Genomic DNA, 15,949 nt, shown 5'->3' with positions numbered 1-15,949 from the left:
TGGGTGTAGAGACCTTCACAGAGCATTTTTGTCAAGTGATAATGTGCACCTAACAGATTTTTATCATGACGTTCTATGTCATGTGATATCCTATGTGATATCCTAAAAATCCTGCCTAACTCTTTTCTCCACCTCTCTCTCTGCTCATAAAAATAGAGCTGTCTGTAGTTCTTTCTGCTATCAGTTAGCTTGTAATCAATTTATTGTGTGCCTTGTGTTGTATTTTACTGGTAGTCAATTCTTAATCAAAATCTCATCAAAATGGTACTAAGCCAAATGTTCTGTCAAGGTCTATTACACCAGCATTTATTACTAGCATCAACCAAACTTGCAATATCATCACAAAAGACACAATGTGAGCTTGGCAAAAGATGTTTTTCTGTTATTCATTGTTGACTGGCATTAATTCATCCTCCTTTATCTCTTTATTAATAAAGGTCGTATGTCAGTTGTCCCCTTATTTTGTCTGGGATGGGTATGAGGCTTGCAGATACATGACTGCTCTGGACTTCCTGTGAAAATTCTCCTGTATCCCAAGGCATACTGAATCATTAATAATCCAAGATGTTCCTCAGTCAGTAATTACAAAACTCCTGAGTGAAAGTAATCTGGACCTGATATTTGAAAATATGTGTCTTCAAGAGCTACAGTTCAACATCTTCCTGAGCTATGGTCAGAACAGACAGTAATATTATCAAACATCAGATCTTAGGACAGCCTCATCCAGCTGTTCCCCAAGTATAAATCAGAAACATTCCTCAAATATTTCTGCCTCCTTTATTGTTATTATTGGTTGTATCGCCTTTGTCCAGTCATAGACCACTCTAAAATTCTACCAATTTATCCTAGTAATATAGCTGGCAGGTACGAGGGAAGGAGAAGTTAGACAACATCACATTTGTGCCAGAGTCAGTCGTACAATTCGGATCTGCTGACTTTCTGTGCTATTGCTGAAAACCATTCTTCCACTCTTAAAGAGTGTTATAAATTAACTTCACTAAATATAGCCCAAACTATGACATGTTTTTGCAAACAGTTTTGCAGGTTGCTATAAAAGGAATCTGAACTAAATGAGTACAAAGTCCTTCCTTCGTTCTTACAAAAATATGCACTACATGGAAATGTTAAGATTTACTAGTAGACGTTCCGCCAACCTGGTCCAAAGTCTAACCAGCACTGGAATTCCTAAAATCACCCAGAAGATACATGGCAGTGGGATGTGGTGCGAGTTACACATGCTCCACATTATTGTCTGACAAAAGCATATATCTAAGTGTGGTTTGATTAAATTACTGAAAGATTGGTGTCTTGGGACAATAGACCAAATGCTGGTTTAGTTATCCATCTTTCCCAAAAGACTACATATGCTGAGTCATCCACAAAATCAACACTAACGTAGTTCTATAGTCTGCCATTCTGTGTATTCTTTCAGGCAAAAGAAGTTTTCTTCTGCAAAATACTATCTTGCTGCAAAGCACAATCACATCAGTGAGAGTCTTCTTTAGCAGGCTTCATGTTTACCTTTTGTACCATATTCAGTCCTAGAATTTGAAAAACATCTTAGAAAGAATTGGGCTTTATCATACTTTGTGTATGTAGGCATTGTATTGATTTTAAAAAGGCTCAGAGATTAATGTTATTGGCAATTACACAGCAAGTTAGGAGAGAGCAAATGCTAACTCAGAGATCTGACTTCCAGTTCTGAATTTCAACCACGGTACTCTCCTGTGATATAAATCCCATAGCAAGCTTTGCATAAGAGTCACATGGGGACATACTCCATATACAGAGGTACTGCTTATGATTTCAGTCTTGCATGAGTTCATCTTGACCAGCCTGTCTGTAGTTTCCGGAAGCCCTGCAGAGTGGGCTGCATCTAGTACTTTGAGGAACTAGAATGAGATGAAAAGGAAAGCACACTTTTCATCATGCCATTGAAGCACTGTTAAATATTAATTCACACGAGGTGAACCATGGCATTTTTTTTTCCTGGAATATGATTCTGGCAAGAAAAACAAAACAGAAGAAAACGGTTGTAAGTGAGATAATTTCAGTGAAGAAAAGTAGGCTCGCTGTTATTTCATGTATGCTGTCTGAAACATAGGCACCTAGTCTCAACTGATTGTTTAAGCTGTCTTTGTAGCTAGTGATGAGAGAGCCACTTCCCAAACTTGTTCATCCCACGTGGATATAAATGGTTTTGGCAGACTTTTTATCCACTTGAAACACCTCTGTATACAGGCAATTACAAAAAGCAGTAGTCTGTAGAAAGCAATTCTGTTAAAAACAGTGGATTAAGCCTTGGAAGTGGCTTTAAAAAAAACATGTTAAGAACAGGAAAAAGTCACAATATCTACTGTATATGTAAGATTTGTTTGTAATGATTCTCTGTCTATCTTTAACCTAGGTACTTTTAGTGTTTGCCAAAGAAGACAACCAGAGTAATGGGTTCCGTCGGGCATGTGAGAAAGCTGGATTTCGATGTAATATTGCCAGGACACCAAAGTCTGCACTAGAATGTTTTCTTGATAAACACCATGACATTATCATTATTGACCATAGACATTCCAGATGCTTTGATGCAGAAGCGTTATGCAGGTAAGCACCATTTGAGTGTAATAAATGTTTAACTATATAGTTAACACATCATCAAAATTTTTTTGCTTTTTTATGACTCTTATAAAATTTATCGAACGTTGATATTTTTTTGGATAGAGTCCACTGGCAGCATCAAATAATGTTACCTCAATGCTTTACATCTGATAGCTGCAGCATTTTTGGTTGTGTGCGGAGATATCTGAAGCTCAATCTGGCTTGTAGCTACAGTGTACAAATTTCTTGCCATAATGAACTTCCCCCCCCCCCCCCCCCCCATCAAATACCTAGTTTCTTGTTTGCACATTAAATTAACTGTAAAGACAGCATGTGCCACCAGGCAATTTAATGAATACATTCACTTCATTAGTGTTTTGAATTTTTTTAAATGTCACTTGCTGTTGAGCAACTCCAGATGTAAATAAACAATGTTTTGTGTGCATGTTTCCATACCTACAACATTTGAAAATCTGTTATGAACAGCAAAGTTGCAAACTGATTCCAAAAGCACTTTCACAAACTGCTGTAAAGTATCAAAAAAGGGAAAAGGATTTGCCTTTCTGAGTCTCTCCACGGAGACCTGACAGGCAGTAGTGCCTTGCTTCAGTGACTTTCCAGTGAAATACCCCTTGGGAATGTGTCTAGACTAAATAACAGTCTGTGGGGTGGGGGTGGCGAGGTCAGATTGTGTACCCTGGGTGAGTGTGGTGGGTTCAGGGCACTGGGACAAAGGCTCTTCTCCTTGCTAAACTAAAATAACTAGATAAGATCTTTGTCAGGCAAAGACTAGGCATCACTGTTGTTCCCCTTGTTACATTTTTACCATTCTGTGCCAGAATTAAGTAAAAAGCTCCTTAAATGAGTGAGGCCAAGTCCTTCCCACAAGTCCTATTACCTGCCGTTTCAGAGGAGAGAATTTTTGCTGTTCCCCCACTGAGAGTATATGAGGTTTAGCTTAATAAATTCTTTGTGTCTTTTTTTCATGGCATATCAGATACTACTAAATTTATTCTCCTTTCTTAGTGGTCCAGCAGGCTCAGGATTTGATTTTTGTTTTGTTGTTAAACCATTTAAAAGAGACATTTTAAGAAAAGTACTGTGTGAAGATTCTGTGAAGTTGTGTTTTCTGAAATGTGAACTTAAAAAAAGTTAAATGATTTGCTTTTTATTTAAAGGTCTATCAGAACAACGAAACCCTCAGAAAATACAGTCATTATTGGTGTAGTACAAAGGTAAATACTCATATCTTTACTTTCACATGTGATCAACAAAATGTAAATTTTATAATTGTAAAAGTAAATACTACATTAAAAAAATTGAATTAGAAATTCTTACTGTGCCAGCAATAATGTGTAATACCATATAGAGTTTTCACCATCCTTGACCACAGGACTGGGACAGGATTTTTGATTTCTAGTTTCTACTGAAGAGGTCTCACTTTGGGGTTTCTTTTGGGGTTTTTTTTGTGGTTTGTTTGTGTTGTTTTTGTTTGGTTGGTTGGTTTTTCCCCTCTCCTGATCACTGCAGGCTCTAGGAGTATGTTTCAAACAACCTTTGCAACATCATGTACAGAACTGTGGAACTGCCTCATAGATCTGACTTTTGAACTTTTCTTGATCTGTCCTTCAGTCTGATTAATATCAGCACAAACAGGGGATCTGTTGAGTTACAAAAAAAGATACAGAACAATTTGATCAGTACAAAGCAGCATCTGACCATAGAAGTTTTAAAAGTAAAATAGACTATATTATGACATCTCAGTAAAGTAGTGCATGTGCTTTTTTTTTCCTTCTCTTCCCTCTGAAAACATTACTCATATATCACAAAATAATGTAAAAGTAATAAAAATGGAACATATTTAATCTGAAATGAAATAAATGGAAGATAGTTTCCTCAAAATACAATTTTGGGAATGTCCATTTCTCAGAAAACATTTATTCTGAAAACATTTATTCTGAGGTGTTGAAATTTCCCATTAAAAATCCTGTCTTCCACCACCATCCCGAGTGAACAAAAGACTCTAATTAAACATTTCAAGGGGTTCCATTGTGAAGATCATCTTCAATGTTTTTATGTTAGGTCTTTTGACTACGGTAACCATTGCTTCTACAGTCAGAATTGTCTCTCATTGGACTAACACAGAAGAAGAAAAAAAGGAATGAAAGAGCAAGCAGTAACTCAAGAGCTGCTTCATGTACATCAGACAGAAAGACACCTGTGGTTCTGTGGGCCAGCAGTTCCTTTCAAAAGTGAGGAGAGTTTGGAAGCTGGGCTTGCTGACTCACAATGAGGAAGTTGCTCAAAAGGTTTTTTTCCCTGCAATTCATTTTTGACTTTTCAAAATGTTCGCATTGTGTGTTGGGACAAGATAATAACCCCTTGCCATGACAGTATCTCAGAAGCTTCAGTTCTCAGGCTTTTCAGATGTGTCTACTATCCCTGTCTACCAAAAACTTCAGAAGTGAGTTTGCCTTTCACTGGGACTGAGTTAACTATGTCAAGTTCCCATGTGCTAAACACAAGTGTTCTCGAGTCCCTGTTTAGAATTTCACAGACAGAGAACTTTCACACATTTCCTTTCTTGCTGCAAGAACCATATTTGTGAAAAAGCCTGACATTTAGCCAGTAGCATATGGAGGGTCTTCTGCATTTTCGTGCAGTTCAGTTCGTTGGTTTTTTGGTGTTTTTTTTCCCTGCAGAATGCCTGTCTTTGTGCTTCTGGGAGGCAGCATTACCAGATAGCTGGCATGAGGAATGGGGAGATTTTTCTGACAGCTGTCCTTTCTCTGCTTAATCTTGAGCAAACCTTGTACTTTAGTAGGCATCATTCTCTTCATGCATAAGAAACAAGAGCACAGAAAACAAAAAGAAGAGGTGCCGTAAGATCCAAAATTTCACACATAAATAAAAGCTATTGTGCCATCTGCTAAACCTGACCAGCTTCCATCTGCTCATTTACAGAAACTTAACATAACGGCCTTTCTTCCAGATTCCAGACGTACATTTACATATGTTGGAGTGCCTTTTAACAGTTAGTATAGCCAAGTTTTTCAAAATTATCCAAATATTTCATTTAGGAGTATGTCATCCCAAAGTGACCTGCTAGAAGGCGCTGGGTAGGCAATCCTAGAAAGTCCATCTTCATTCAAGCATCTTCAGTTGCCCACCTAAGATTTGGTACACTCGGCTAACAAGTCATTTCTTAAAACTCTGGCCATATAGACCTTCAAGTGCATCTTTGCCTAAGGACAACATAAACAACAAAGAATCCAGTACCAAAAAAGAAGGAACAGTCCAACAATCTAGCCAATTAATTGGGTTTTTTTAAGCTTTATTTTTTTGTGATGTAAGCAGCTGTTACATGCAAAAAGGAAAACAACATTTTGGCCTAGCCACGCCAAAGATGAAAGCTGACAAAACCCACAAAAACATGTTTTATTCACAGATCCTGTAAGGATCTAGCCATATTAGCCTTCAGTGTGATATCTGGGGTACAGGTATGTCAATGGCTTGTGAAATTGGATCTCAGCTGATTACAGAAATAATCTCTGACTTTATCATTCTTCTTTAACAGGCATGCTGATCGTGAAGAGTCATCAATATTGCCCCTGATCTCTGCTGGCTTCACAAGGGTATGTATGTGTAATACTCTACTAGGTTGCTCTAAGATTTCAAAATTGTCATACAAGAAACTATCCGGAAGTTTGGCTGTCAGTGACCATTTTTGTCAGTAATCCAACCTGTAAATCTTGTTCATGCTGCGCGTTCTTACATATATATCCTAATTCTGAACTACCATACACCAGTAGAAATACAATAATGCTGACTAAGTAGGTAGACATTCTTAGGCATATAAGAAGTGGTGCTGAGACTTTTGTGCTTTATACATTTATTACAGAATACATATATGATGCTCTGCTTCAAAAGTTGTCATTGACAAAATTGATTAGTGACTGTAACAGCCAGAGAGCAGCTTGCAATGAACAACAGAATGTGCTGTGGGAAATCTCTTCTATCAAATGCCAATTCATATCTGTAAACAGGCTTCAGACACTGTCAAGTGCTATTATCTATTGTTTGGAGGCACCTGAAAAGTATTACATTGAATCTGTTCCTTGGCAACTATTCCAATTAAGCAGGAAAGGTGCTTATTAGTGAGTCAGTTAAGTGGATTCCTCATTGCATTAAACTGACAATGGAACAAAAATGTGCATGATTTACAGTGTGATTCAGAGTATTTGGTTGCATGCTTACCAGATTTTTTGCTATCCCATCACAATCCATTTGCAGCTATTTGCTTATTTGTAGTAAAGTCCTAATACAGGAAATGCTAGAGCCTGAAAATAACTGTACTTACATGTACAGAGTCATTCCAGTGGGCACATAAGTCATCCAGCACAGGTTCTGAATTATTTATGGATCACAGCCTTGGAGCAAAGTTAACAGCAAAGCGTAGAAAATGTTTTTTAGCAGCCTTGATGTGGAGGCTTACCTTTGATAATCAATCCTCCCTCCCAAACTATCAATGTCTGTGGCAGTTTAGCATGAACAAAGATTTAACATTCAGGCTCATACCTGGTAAGTATGAGATGTTTTTTTAAAAAAATCAGATACTGAGGTCATTGCTACGAAAGCCCCAAAATGCATAATTGTATCCAATGGCATGTATATTTGTCAGGAAGTTTTGCTTTCCTCTGTGTATACAATTTGGGGTATTAGTAATTGGAAACTCATAATAATCTCAAATTTTGATGACTTGAGACACAACATAATTTTTTCACTGTTATTGTACATAAGTAGCATGAAAGCATGTAACTAATTAAAAGTAGTTTATTTTATATATTGAGCATGCTGACAATCACAGAGAATAAACAGATTGGTTGAACCTCATTGCCATGAGGATCTGTCACCTTTTCAAAATGCAGTAACCTGAAGAATTTTACTAGTCCCCAAAAATATTATTCTTATATTGCTTGTGTTACATCATACTCATTTTTGGCATATCTACTTCTTTTTAGTTCTTTATCAAGCAAAAGAAAACAGAGCTTCATACCCTTGAGTATGGAAATGTGTATTAATGAAAAATTTCTAACCTTTTATTTGCAGAGATATGTAGAAAATTCTAATATAATGGCCTGTTACAATGAGTTGATTCAGCTGGAATTTGGAGAAGTGCGGGCGCAATTCAAACTAAGGTAATTTTACCAAAAACTTTATCAACAAAAAAATGCCAATTCAGCCACATCTTTAAAAGGATATTTATTTTACTGTACTGTAGTTAATTACAGAATGTCAGTTAGCTGAAGAAAATATGTTAATCATTAAAGTACAACTTTATTCAGTATGGAGTTGCAATACCTTATTGTCATTAACAATAGGAATTACGTGGATTAAATTTAATCAGATGCTGTTTGTTTTTTTTTTTGTCTCCAGGGTATGTAATTCATTATTTACAGCATTAGAGAAAAGTCAAGAAGCCATTGAGATCACAAGTGAAGACCATGTAATACAGGTTTGTTCCAGTTATTTTTATAAGTACAGAAAATTGCTCTGTGGACTGACTGTAATTTATTTCATCCATGATTACATTTACTCTTTCTTACAGTACAAGAATCTAACTGAATGGTTCTAAAAAGATTGGAGTGAGTTTAGCTGTAGTGTAGAATTTTCTCCATTTAAAATACCTTGCATAAATCAAGTCAATTTTAAGGGAGATTGTTGTTTCTGAATGAATAAGGATTTACTCTCTTGGTTTTATTTTTTGTAATGATTCCTTTATATCATGACTGAATGCAGCCATTGGCTGTATGCATTCTTTTCCAAAAATATTGTGTGCTAATTTGATGCTTTTGAAAAGCAAATCTAATTGATGTTCTATTTAGATAAAGGTAGTACACTCTTTTTTTTTTTTTTTTTGCTTAAATCTGATACTGTTTGATGCATTGGAATTCTTGGGCCAACAGTTTTTGAATGTAATCCTCTCTCAGAAATTTTTTTAAAAAAGGGAAAAGAAATTGTGCTTAGGTTTGCAGTCCTCAAAAAACATCATCTGTCTTATCCCCAGCTATGAAGTCTGTGAGGTGTGATTTTATTGTCAGTAAAGAGCTCGAGTCTAAGCCTCTGGGAGTTACAACATGCATATGAATTGCACCTCTTTGACCCAAATCTTGACAACAACAATTTCTTTGAAGGATGTGCCACCTTCATCCTTTTTACAAAAATAACAGAACATATCCTGAAGTTGTTTTAAATATGCTTTTTCAGACCAAATTTTGTCCCTCTGCTGGCAGCCCCAGAATACGAGAGAACCAACATGTGCAAGAGTCCTGGAGCTCCAGCAGGCAGGGCTTTCTCATGTAGTGGGGAGAACCTTTTGAAAGGAACCTTTAGCAGGGAACCTTTAGGAGCAGAGGGCATCCAGTGGCACGCTTTTCATTTCTCTCATATTGAAACATTGTAAGTTGTGAGGCATTCAGATGCTGTTATGACAGGACTTGTGTCTGTAACTCAGCTAGCGAGAGTGTCATGAAGGTGTAGGCTATGGTTACCAGTCTTCAGTTTTGTTGAGCAAGGGCCAAAAAATTGCAGCAAAATGCAACATTCAGTTCAGAGAGAAAGTTGCATTATCAGATTCCACTTCTTCCAGTCTGCTTGGCTGGGCTTTGCGTGGACAGGGGAATAGTGATGGTTGGCCCTTACACACAATAAGATGATGATTTTGTCAATAGATAAGGTTAATATTCCTGTGGTATCCCACCAACTAATTTGTGATTTTTAGGAACACTGAGGGTAGATTTGAGGTTTATAGACTTGAGAACTGACAGAACTTATTTTTCAGGAATTTATGTTGTCTGTCTAAACTCTGTGGATATGTCATACACAGCTGTTTCCATAATTTCCCTCTCTTTGCTCACATGCACACACTCTGCACACCTTTTCTAGCATGGACATTCCTGTTTTGCTTCACAAAGAAAAAAATGTAGGCGTCTCTCTCAGGAGCAGTACATACAGAGATTGATTTCAGGCCGGGAAAGAGATCCCTTGGTTTAGCAAATAGAAAAAAAAAAAAAGGGATTCTGTTGTGCTTTTAAGTATTCTGTTGAATAGGGTTTTGTTTGTTTTTATTTCACAGTACGTCAATCCTGCTTTTGAAACAATGATGGGCTATCAAATAGGTGAACTAATAGAGAAGGAATTAACAGAAGTGCCTATAAATGAAAAAAAAGCTGACTTCCTAGATACTATTAATTCCTGCATAAAGTTAGGAAAGGTGAGTAATGGCTTTGTATCACTTAGCATTTGCTGTATATTACCTGTAAAAGTTATTATTGTTCAGGGATTACACATGATGTAACTTGCAGCTTCACAGAGTCGTAGAATTTGCACCTTTCTTACTCGAACAAGAAAAGGAAGTAAAAAATGCTCATTTTTAAGGGCTTCTTTCTCTTTTCTTGCTTGGAAGAGGTACATGTTTTATGAAAATAAGTGACTTGCTGTGTTTCTTTATAATATATGCTGTATGTAGCAAAAGGTGTGGGAATACCAAAGAGAAATGAGATGGATGCATATGTTGTCCAGTGTGATGTGAATCAGAAAAGAATAATGTTGAAGTATTTCAGCATGAAATGTGGAAGCTGATTTGCAAGTTCAGAATGTAAAAATATCAGAAGAGACATTTGCAATATCACTTGAGAGTGACAGGCGGTGTCAGCTGCCAACATCTTTTATTCTCTAATGACATGGGAGCTTTCTAATGGATTTCCATTAGAAATGTTTGTTGCACCAAGAAAGTGCATGAAGAAGTGCAGCTGGCTTCACAGGAGGTCATTACAGAGAGACATTACTGTTTGCCTGGTAGTTCCATGATGTTCCTTTGGGACTGTTGTGGCTCTAGTGTGAGGATCCATCTAGGAGCTTTCATTTGCATTTTGACAATGAAGTGTAAATGCTTCTAATGTCATTGAACATGTTGTAGTACCTTATAGAGGGAAGATCATGGAGGTTACACAAAAAGATTTGGGAAATGGTGTGTTTGTAGATGTGTCAAGGCCCGTGCTCAGACCTCAGTCAGGATAGCTAGTTAGGTCATACTGACTGTCCGCAGGGAAGCAGCATGTTATGGACACAGAGCAGGGAGATGCTAAAATGAATCATGGCACTCTGTGTATCTAGGCAGTGATGCAAAAGCACCGATGCAAAGTTGTGATGAGTCATACTCTGTAAATCAGGGTAAAGCAGTCATCAACAAAAACTGCACTCAAGCTGGGTGCAGATTGCATGTGCATTTCCAGAAGAATGTGTCACTCATTTCTACGTGTATTGGCCTTTTGGAAGAGATCCCAGCAACAGACAATGGCTTGGATTGTGGTGCTTTACACCTCTGTTGCCTGATCAAAATTATTTCAGTAAATGTGTGATATTAGGAAGGAGTATTTATTAAGTTATAATTCAAATACATTAGACATGTCAGGCTTTAAATCCACAACATCAATTCTCAAGATAGGAAGTGATCAAATTTTTAATATTTTAGTATGCTGATAAAAATGTCTTTAATAACAGAAATACATTTTACTCTGTGAATGACAGAAATCGAACCCTAGTCCATCTCTTTCCTTGCATTTATTTTACTCCGGGCTCTAGGACTTCCAACTGTGAGGGCTAATGAAATACTACTTATTTAAACATGTCTGTCTGGAACAGCTTAAGCTGTTTTAGGTGGATATATTCTGTTTGCACGGTTTTTTGTATTTCCCTTTGGAACATTCTATAATATGCAGTCTATGTAGCCTTACCTTCATATATTAATAGAAAAATGAATTGCAAATTAAAATCTTACAGGAGGTATTTGCAAGTAGAACTTAACTGTGTGAAGCAACCTTTGAAATACTGCAGCCTTTTGAGGTGCTTTAGTTTGAAATTGTTTGTGTCAAGATGTTACAGCATTTTCAGAGTTGCCTAACTTGTGTCTGGATCATTCTGACATGGTCTGTATGTTGTTTTCAGCCTTGTGATTTCTTTATATCCTAAATTTAAAAGACCACTTCCCATTACAATAGGCTATATATTGGCTACTATAGGTTATAGCATACCAAAAAAGCCAACTGGCTACTACTGTGATACTCTCCTGTCAACAGGTTTGGCTTTTCTGTTTTGAACAAACATGGTAACATAACAAAAATAATAGAAAGCAAGCTTTTCCGATCTTTAGAAAAATGTAAGCTGTATAAAATCTACCTCTTGTCTTTAAATGGAATTTAGGAAGATGAACTCTTGCAGCATTTCCCTTCTTGTGCTGAGAAACATAGCGCTGTGCGCAAGTTCAGTATATGGCAAAGTATATTGTTTGGCAAAAGTTCATAGGCATTATACACAAAAATTGCTAGTTGCATGGTACATAAGGATTCTTGGGTCAGGATGTTGTTTCTTTTAGCAAAAAAAAAAATCTCTGAAAATTCATTTTTTGTTACTACAGCTGGCTGTAATTGCAAGAAGCCAGCAATATTAGAAGGCATTTTTACCCATCCATACTTGAGGAGTTAAAAAACAAGTTGTACTTTCTTCATTCTTCTGTTTCATGATTCAAATTACATCCATTAAGATGAAATGTGCAATTCTGACTAGAATTCTTGCTGCCTCTGATCTCTGAAGTTTGACACAAAGCTCTTTATCTTAGCTTCGCTTTTTCTGAAGTGAGATGGATAGCTATTGATAAGTCACACAAGACACACAATTCCTCTCACTTCTTGGGAATTATTTGTGACATAGCTATCTTTACAGAGGAGGTGGGAGAGCGATCGCACTCTACGATAAAGGAAGGTCTATGGCAATTCCTTCCTAACTCAGCCTTCCTTTCTGTGAGATTGTATTCATGACATCTTGTGTTTATTTTGGTTTGCTCTGTTTTCTGCAAGTAGCTTGCTGAACTTTGCTGTTTAATGCCAGAAGCACCAATCTAAAAGGAAAGCTGAATTGGGGGATTACTATGCATGTATGAGTGCTCAGTGGATAAATGCATGCCATGGCCTTCTCAATGAAGTTGGAAACCTCAGCACTGATTCACTCTATAAAGGGTAAAACCATTTTTTTAACTGTGTATGGTTTTTACTCTGCATTCGATCGCAGCATGTTGGGCCGTGCAGAAGTGACTGATCTCTGTACTTGTGTGGCTGTAATGTAGACATAATGATGAGCTTGACTGACAGCACGTCTTGTGAAGTAGCTCTTCTCTGTTGGATTGCTGACAGAGGCTCTGTGAGAGAGCATATGGTGTTCTTAAAATATGTTTAAGTAACATCCCTGGGAGAACTTTACCTACCAGGAGGAGTTTGTCTTGGACCTCCTATTTCTCAGAATTCTGCTGACCTTTTCCCTCACACATTTCCTGCCACAGTTTCACAGGCTTTAGAAATTCACAAGTTGAAAAATCAATTTATGACTAAGAAGAACACATTAATGAATAACCTGTCTTGAAAAGGATGCACTTTCAATGCAGGAATTAGCCAATCTGTACCTTATGACTTCACCCCTTTGTGCATATTCCAGGTTTATTACCTGGGTTAGAGATCGATTACTCATCTCTGCCTCATCGTGGTTGTCAGGAAACAATTGATATGCATACTTTTAATTAGGAGAGCATTGAATTTTGTGATGTTTGCTTTATCTTCATTTGTATTCATCATGCAGCTCACAGGAGAAGATACTATGCTCGCTTCACAATTTGTTATGCACAGTTCTTTTCTCCGACAGATCCTCGGAAAAGCCTTTCATATTTTTTTCTGCACAGCCTGTCACTGTGCAGCTCTCTGTGGGCTGGAGTCTTTATTTGCTGGCTCCTTCAACATAAATGCAAAAGGGTTCTCTCTGTACCTGTGCTCTAGCCAGCTTGACTGCAAGATCTGTCAGTCTAACATAAATAAATATGTATCATGTGCCTCATGAAGGTATTTTCACATACACTTGTAAGATCTGATCTACAGTCTGTTGAACTGAACTGAAAGGCAGCAGTTGGCATGGGTAGTTTGTATTAAGTGAATATGCAATATGGAATCAATTATTTATTAATCACTTAGTATTTATTAGATATCCAGCTCAAAATATGCATCTATTAAAAAAGACCACCACCAACTATTCTAGGGATGGCAATGTGTAGGCAAGATTGTAAATCTTGTCAGCTGCCAGGTTACAAAAGACTGGCTCTGTTGGAAGGTTACTTGCCTCTGTGCTGCTGCCAGAAAGGGAAGGAGGAGACCCAGGGTTCCCAAATTTTTCTTTCCCTGAGTTTTCCTAAATAGCCCTGTGAGGGGGCAACTCTAGTCCAGGCACCACACGCAAGGGGAGACCTGGGGGGGTCCGTCAGTATTGTAGTATATGTCTTTGCTCTGTTATTTTTAGCACAGTTTGAGAAGCAGCAGCAGCGTGTTGAGGGAATTGGGAGCGAGCAAGAGGTAAGGGGCCCATGTCCCGGTGTGTGCTGAAACCGCATTTAGCCCTGTCTGCCCATGTCGGCGTGGGAGCTCTCCTGCTTCGTGGGTGTGGGCTCCGCTGCAGGGAGGTGGTTTGGGGCTGGGTGTTAGACCATGGTGATGTCTTCTGGATTTAAAATCTCTACAAAAGTGATTGTTTTAACAGTATTTCATTTAAAAGCATGTCTTAAACAAGGGAGAAGGGACATTTCCAGAGTCTCACTGAAAGAGAAAATAAGGCTTTGCACTAGAAAGAAATGTTTCATTTCCAGAAGAAAAAAAAAGGCTTCTCACTGCAAAATGAAAAATTCCTTTCCACTCTGTCTTTTTATTGCTATTTATGAATTCTATTAAAAACAATGATACTGGTAATGACAATCTGATATTTCAAAAATTGCCTACTTAAATGTGATCTTGAAACCAGAGTGCTTTTAGAGGGGAGGTGAGCAGACGAGAGGCAGAATCCAGTAGCTATCCTATTAGGCTCTCCTTTGCTTTGAAAAAGCCAGGATAAATCTCTGCCACTTTTTGAGACTGAACCGACAACATGGAAAGTAAATGTGCTAGGATACCAAAGCGCTTTTAGTCACAAGCATATTTAATGTTAACTAGTGATAAGACTTCCCAACTCCGCAGGAGAGACAGTACAGTCCAGAATTGAAGGCAGACAGGTCGGCATAATGGTTTCTCGCTGACCTTCCTGTCCTGGGAGGAGTCAACACAGTCAGGGAGAAAGTCGGGCAGGTCAGTGTAGCAGTCCGAGCCATGTGGTGTGTGGTCCTGGTGCAGGGCAGAGGGATGCCCCACACTCCTAGAGCCTGCGCGTGCTCCTGGAGCCCCTGGGCGACTCCTGCTCCAGGCAGGGGCTGGTGTGAGCTCTTGCTCTTGCAGGGGTCTTTGCCAGGTCTCCCCTCAGTGACCCCCAACACCACTGAGGTAGGATTGGGAAGAGAATACGTAGCTCTGATTCCCACAGCACCTGAGGTTTGGCTGTTGCCATCAGGGCAATCACAGGCTGCCCCTCTGAATTTCTCTGTGCATTGGCAGCAACACAGTGACCTACAGGTTAGTTATGGGGGAGAAATTTGAGGGTAAGCACAGTTTAACCAGTCCTGACTGGTTTTGTATTGTAAGACAGCTTGCAATGAAAAAAGGTATGAAGCTACAGCTTCTCTTCCTGTTTCATCTGAACTTCCTTCCACTTGAAATCCTTTTTCAGGAATGGCAAGGAATGTACTATGCAAAAAAGAAAAATGGAGATAGCATACAACAAAATGTGAAGATACTACCTGTCATTGGACAGGGAGGGTAAGTATGAGAACTAAAGCCATGATTTAGGTCTGAATCAAGGCTCAGTTTAGAGTTCAATTGCTTTCAACAGACATTGGATTATGCTGTTACTGAGTATAAAGGAAACTTATGCCAGGAAGGGACCCTCAGACCCCTGCGTTTAATTGCTTGGGGCAAAATCAACCTTACATGCTGCATGCAGGGAAAGTGAAATTCTCCTAATTCTCCCAAAAAAAGGGCTTAAGATCCAGATGTGCTCACTTGTGACTCACAGTCTTCTAATACTCCCTGAAGTGCAAGTGCACTCTCATCTCTTTCTGTGCATTTTGTTGGGACCACCAGGACCTATGTCCTGTTCCACTGTGCACCTCTACTATGTCCGTCCATGCTCACCTATTCATGGCTGTGCCAAGTGTCTTTATGTGATGATTTGATCCTGGTCAAAATTCAAGCATGTCTTGATTTTTGTGCAACTCCTACTTGGTCCCCAAAGAGATCATTTGGAGCACACAGGTATGTGTTAGTTATTGGTACATTCATGATGAGTCCTTCTATACTATATTGGGAAAGAAAGTGGATCACATTGCATGCAATAGTAGTTT

The 15,949-nt window shown here is 38.3% G+C and overlaps 1 protein-coding gene across 1 annotated transcript in view; it reads left to right on the top strand.

Moving 5' to 3' along the window:
* Positions 1-15,949, top strand: part of LOC104160773 (high affinity cAMP-specific and IBMX-insensitive 3',5'-cyclic phosphodiesterase 8A-like) — a gene marked incomplete at its 3' end in the record, with an annotated part of 118,103 nt that overhangs the window by 92,405 nt on the left and 9,749 nt on the right. The window contains exons 3-9 of the mRNA XM_009698988.1: positions 2,408-2,598; positions 3,771-3,827; positions 6,170-6,227; positions 7,702-7,790; positions 8,029-8,107; positions 9,728-9,865; positions 15,277-15,365. Coding sequence (XP_009697290.1) covers positions 2,408-2,598; positions 3,771-3,827; positions 6,170-6,227; positions 7,702-7,790; positions 8,029-8,107; positions 9,728-9,865; positions 15,277-15,365 — 701 coding nt within the window. The remainder of the gene's footprint in view (positions 1-2,407; positions 2,599-3,770; positions 3,828-6,169; positions 6,228-7,701; positions 7,791-8,028; positions 8,108-9,727; positions 9,866-15,276; positions 15,366-15,949) is intronic.

This window comes from Cariama cristata, unplaced genomic scaffold (assembly GCF_000690535.1).
Source record: "Cariama cristata isolate BGI_N322 unplaced genomic scaffold, ASM69053v1 scaffold5894, whole genome shotgun sequence".
NCBI lineage: Eukaryota > Metazoa > Chordata > Aves > Cariamiformes > Cariamidae > Cariama > Cariama cristata.
This window is presented reverse-complemented; position numbering and strand designations above follow the sequence as displayed.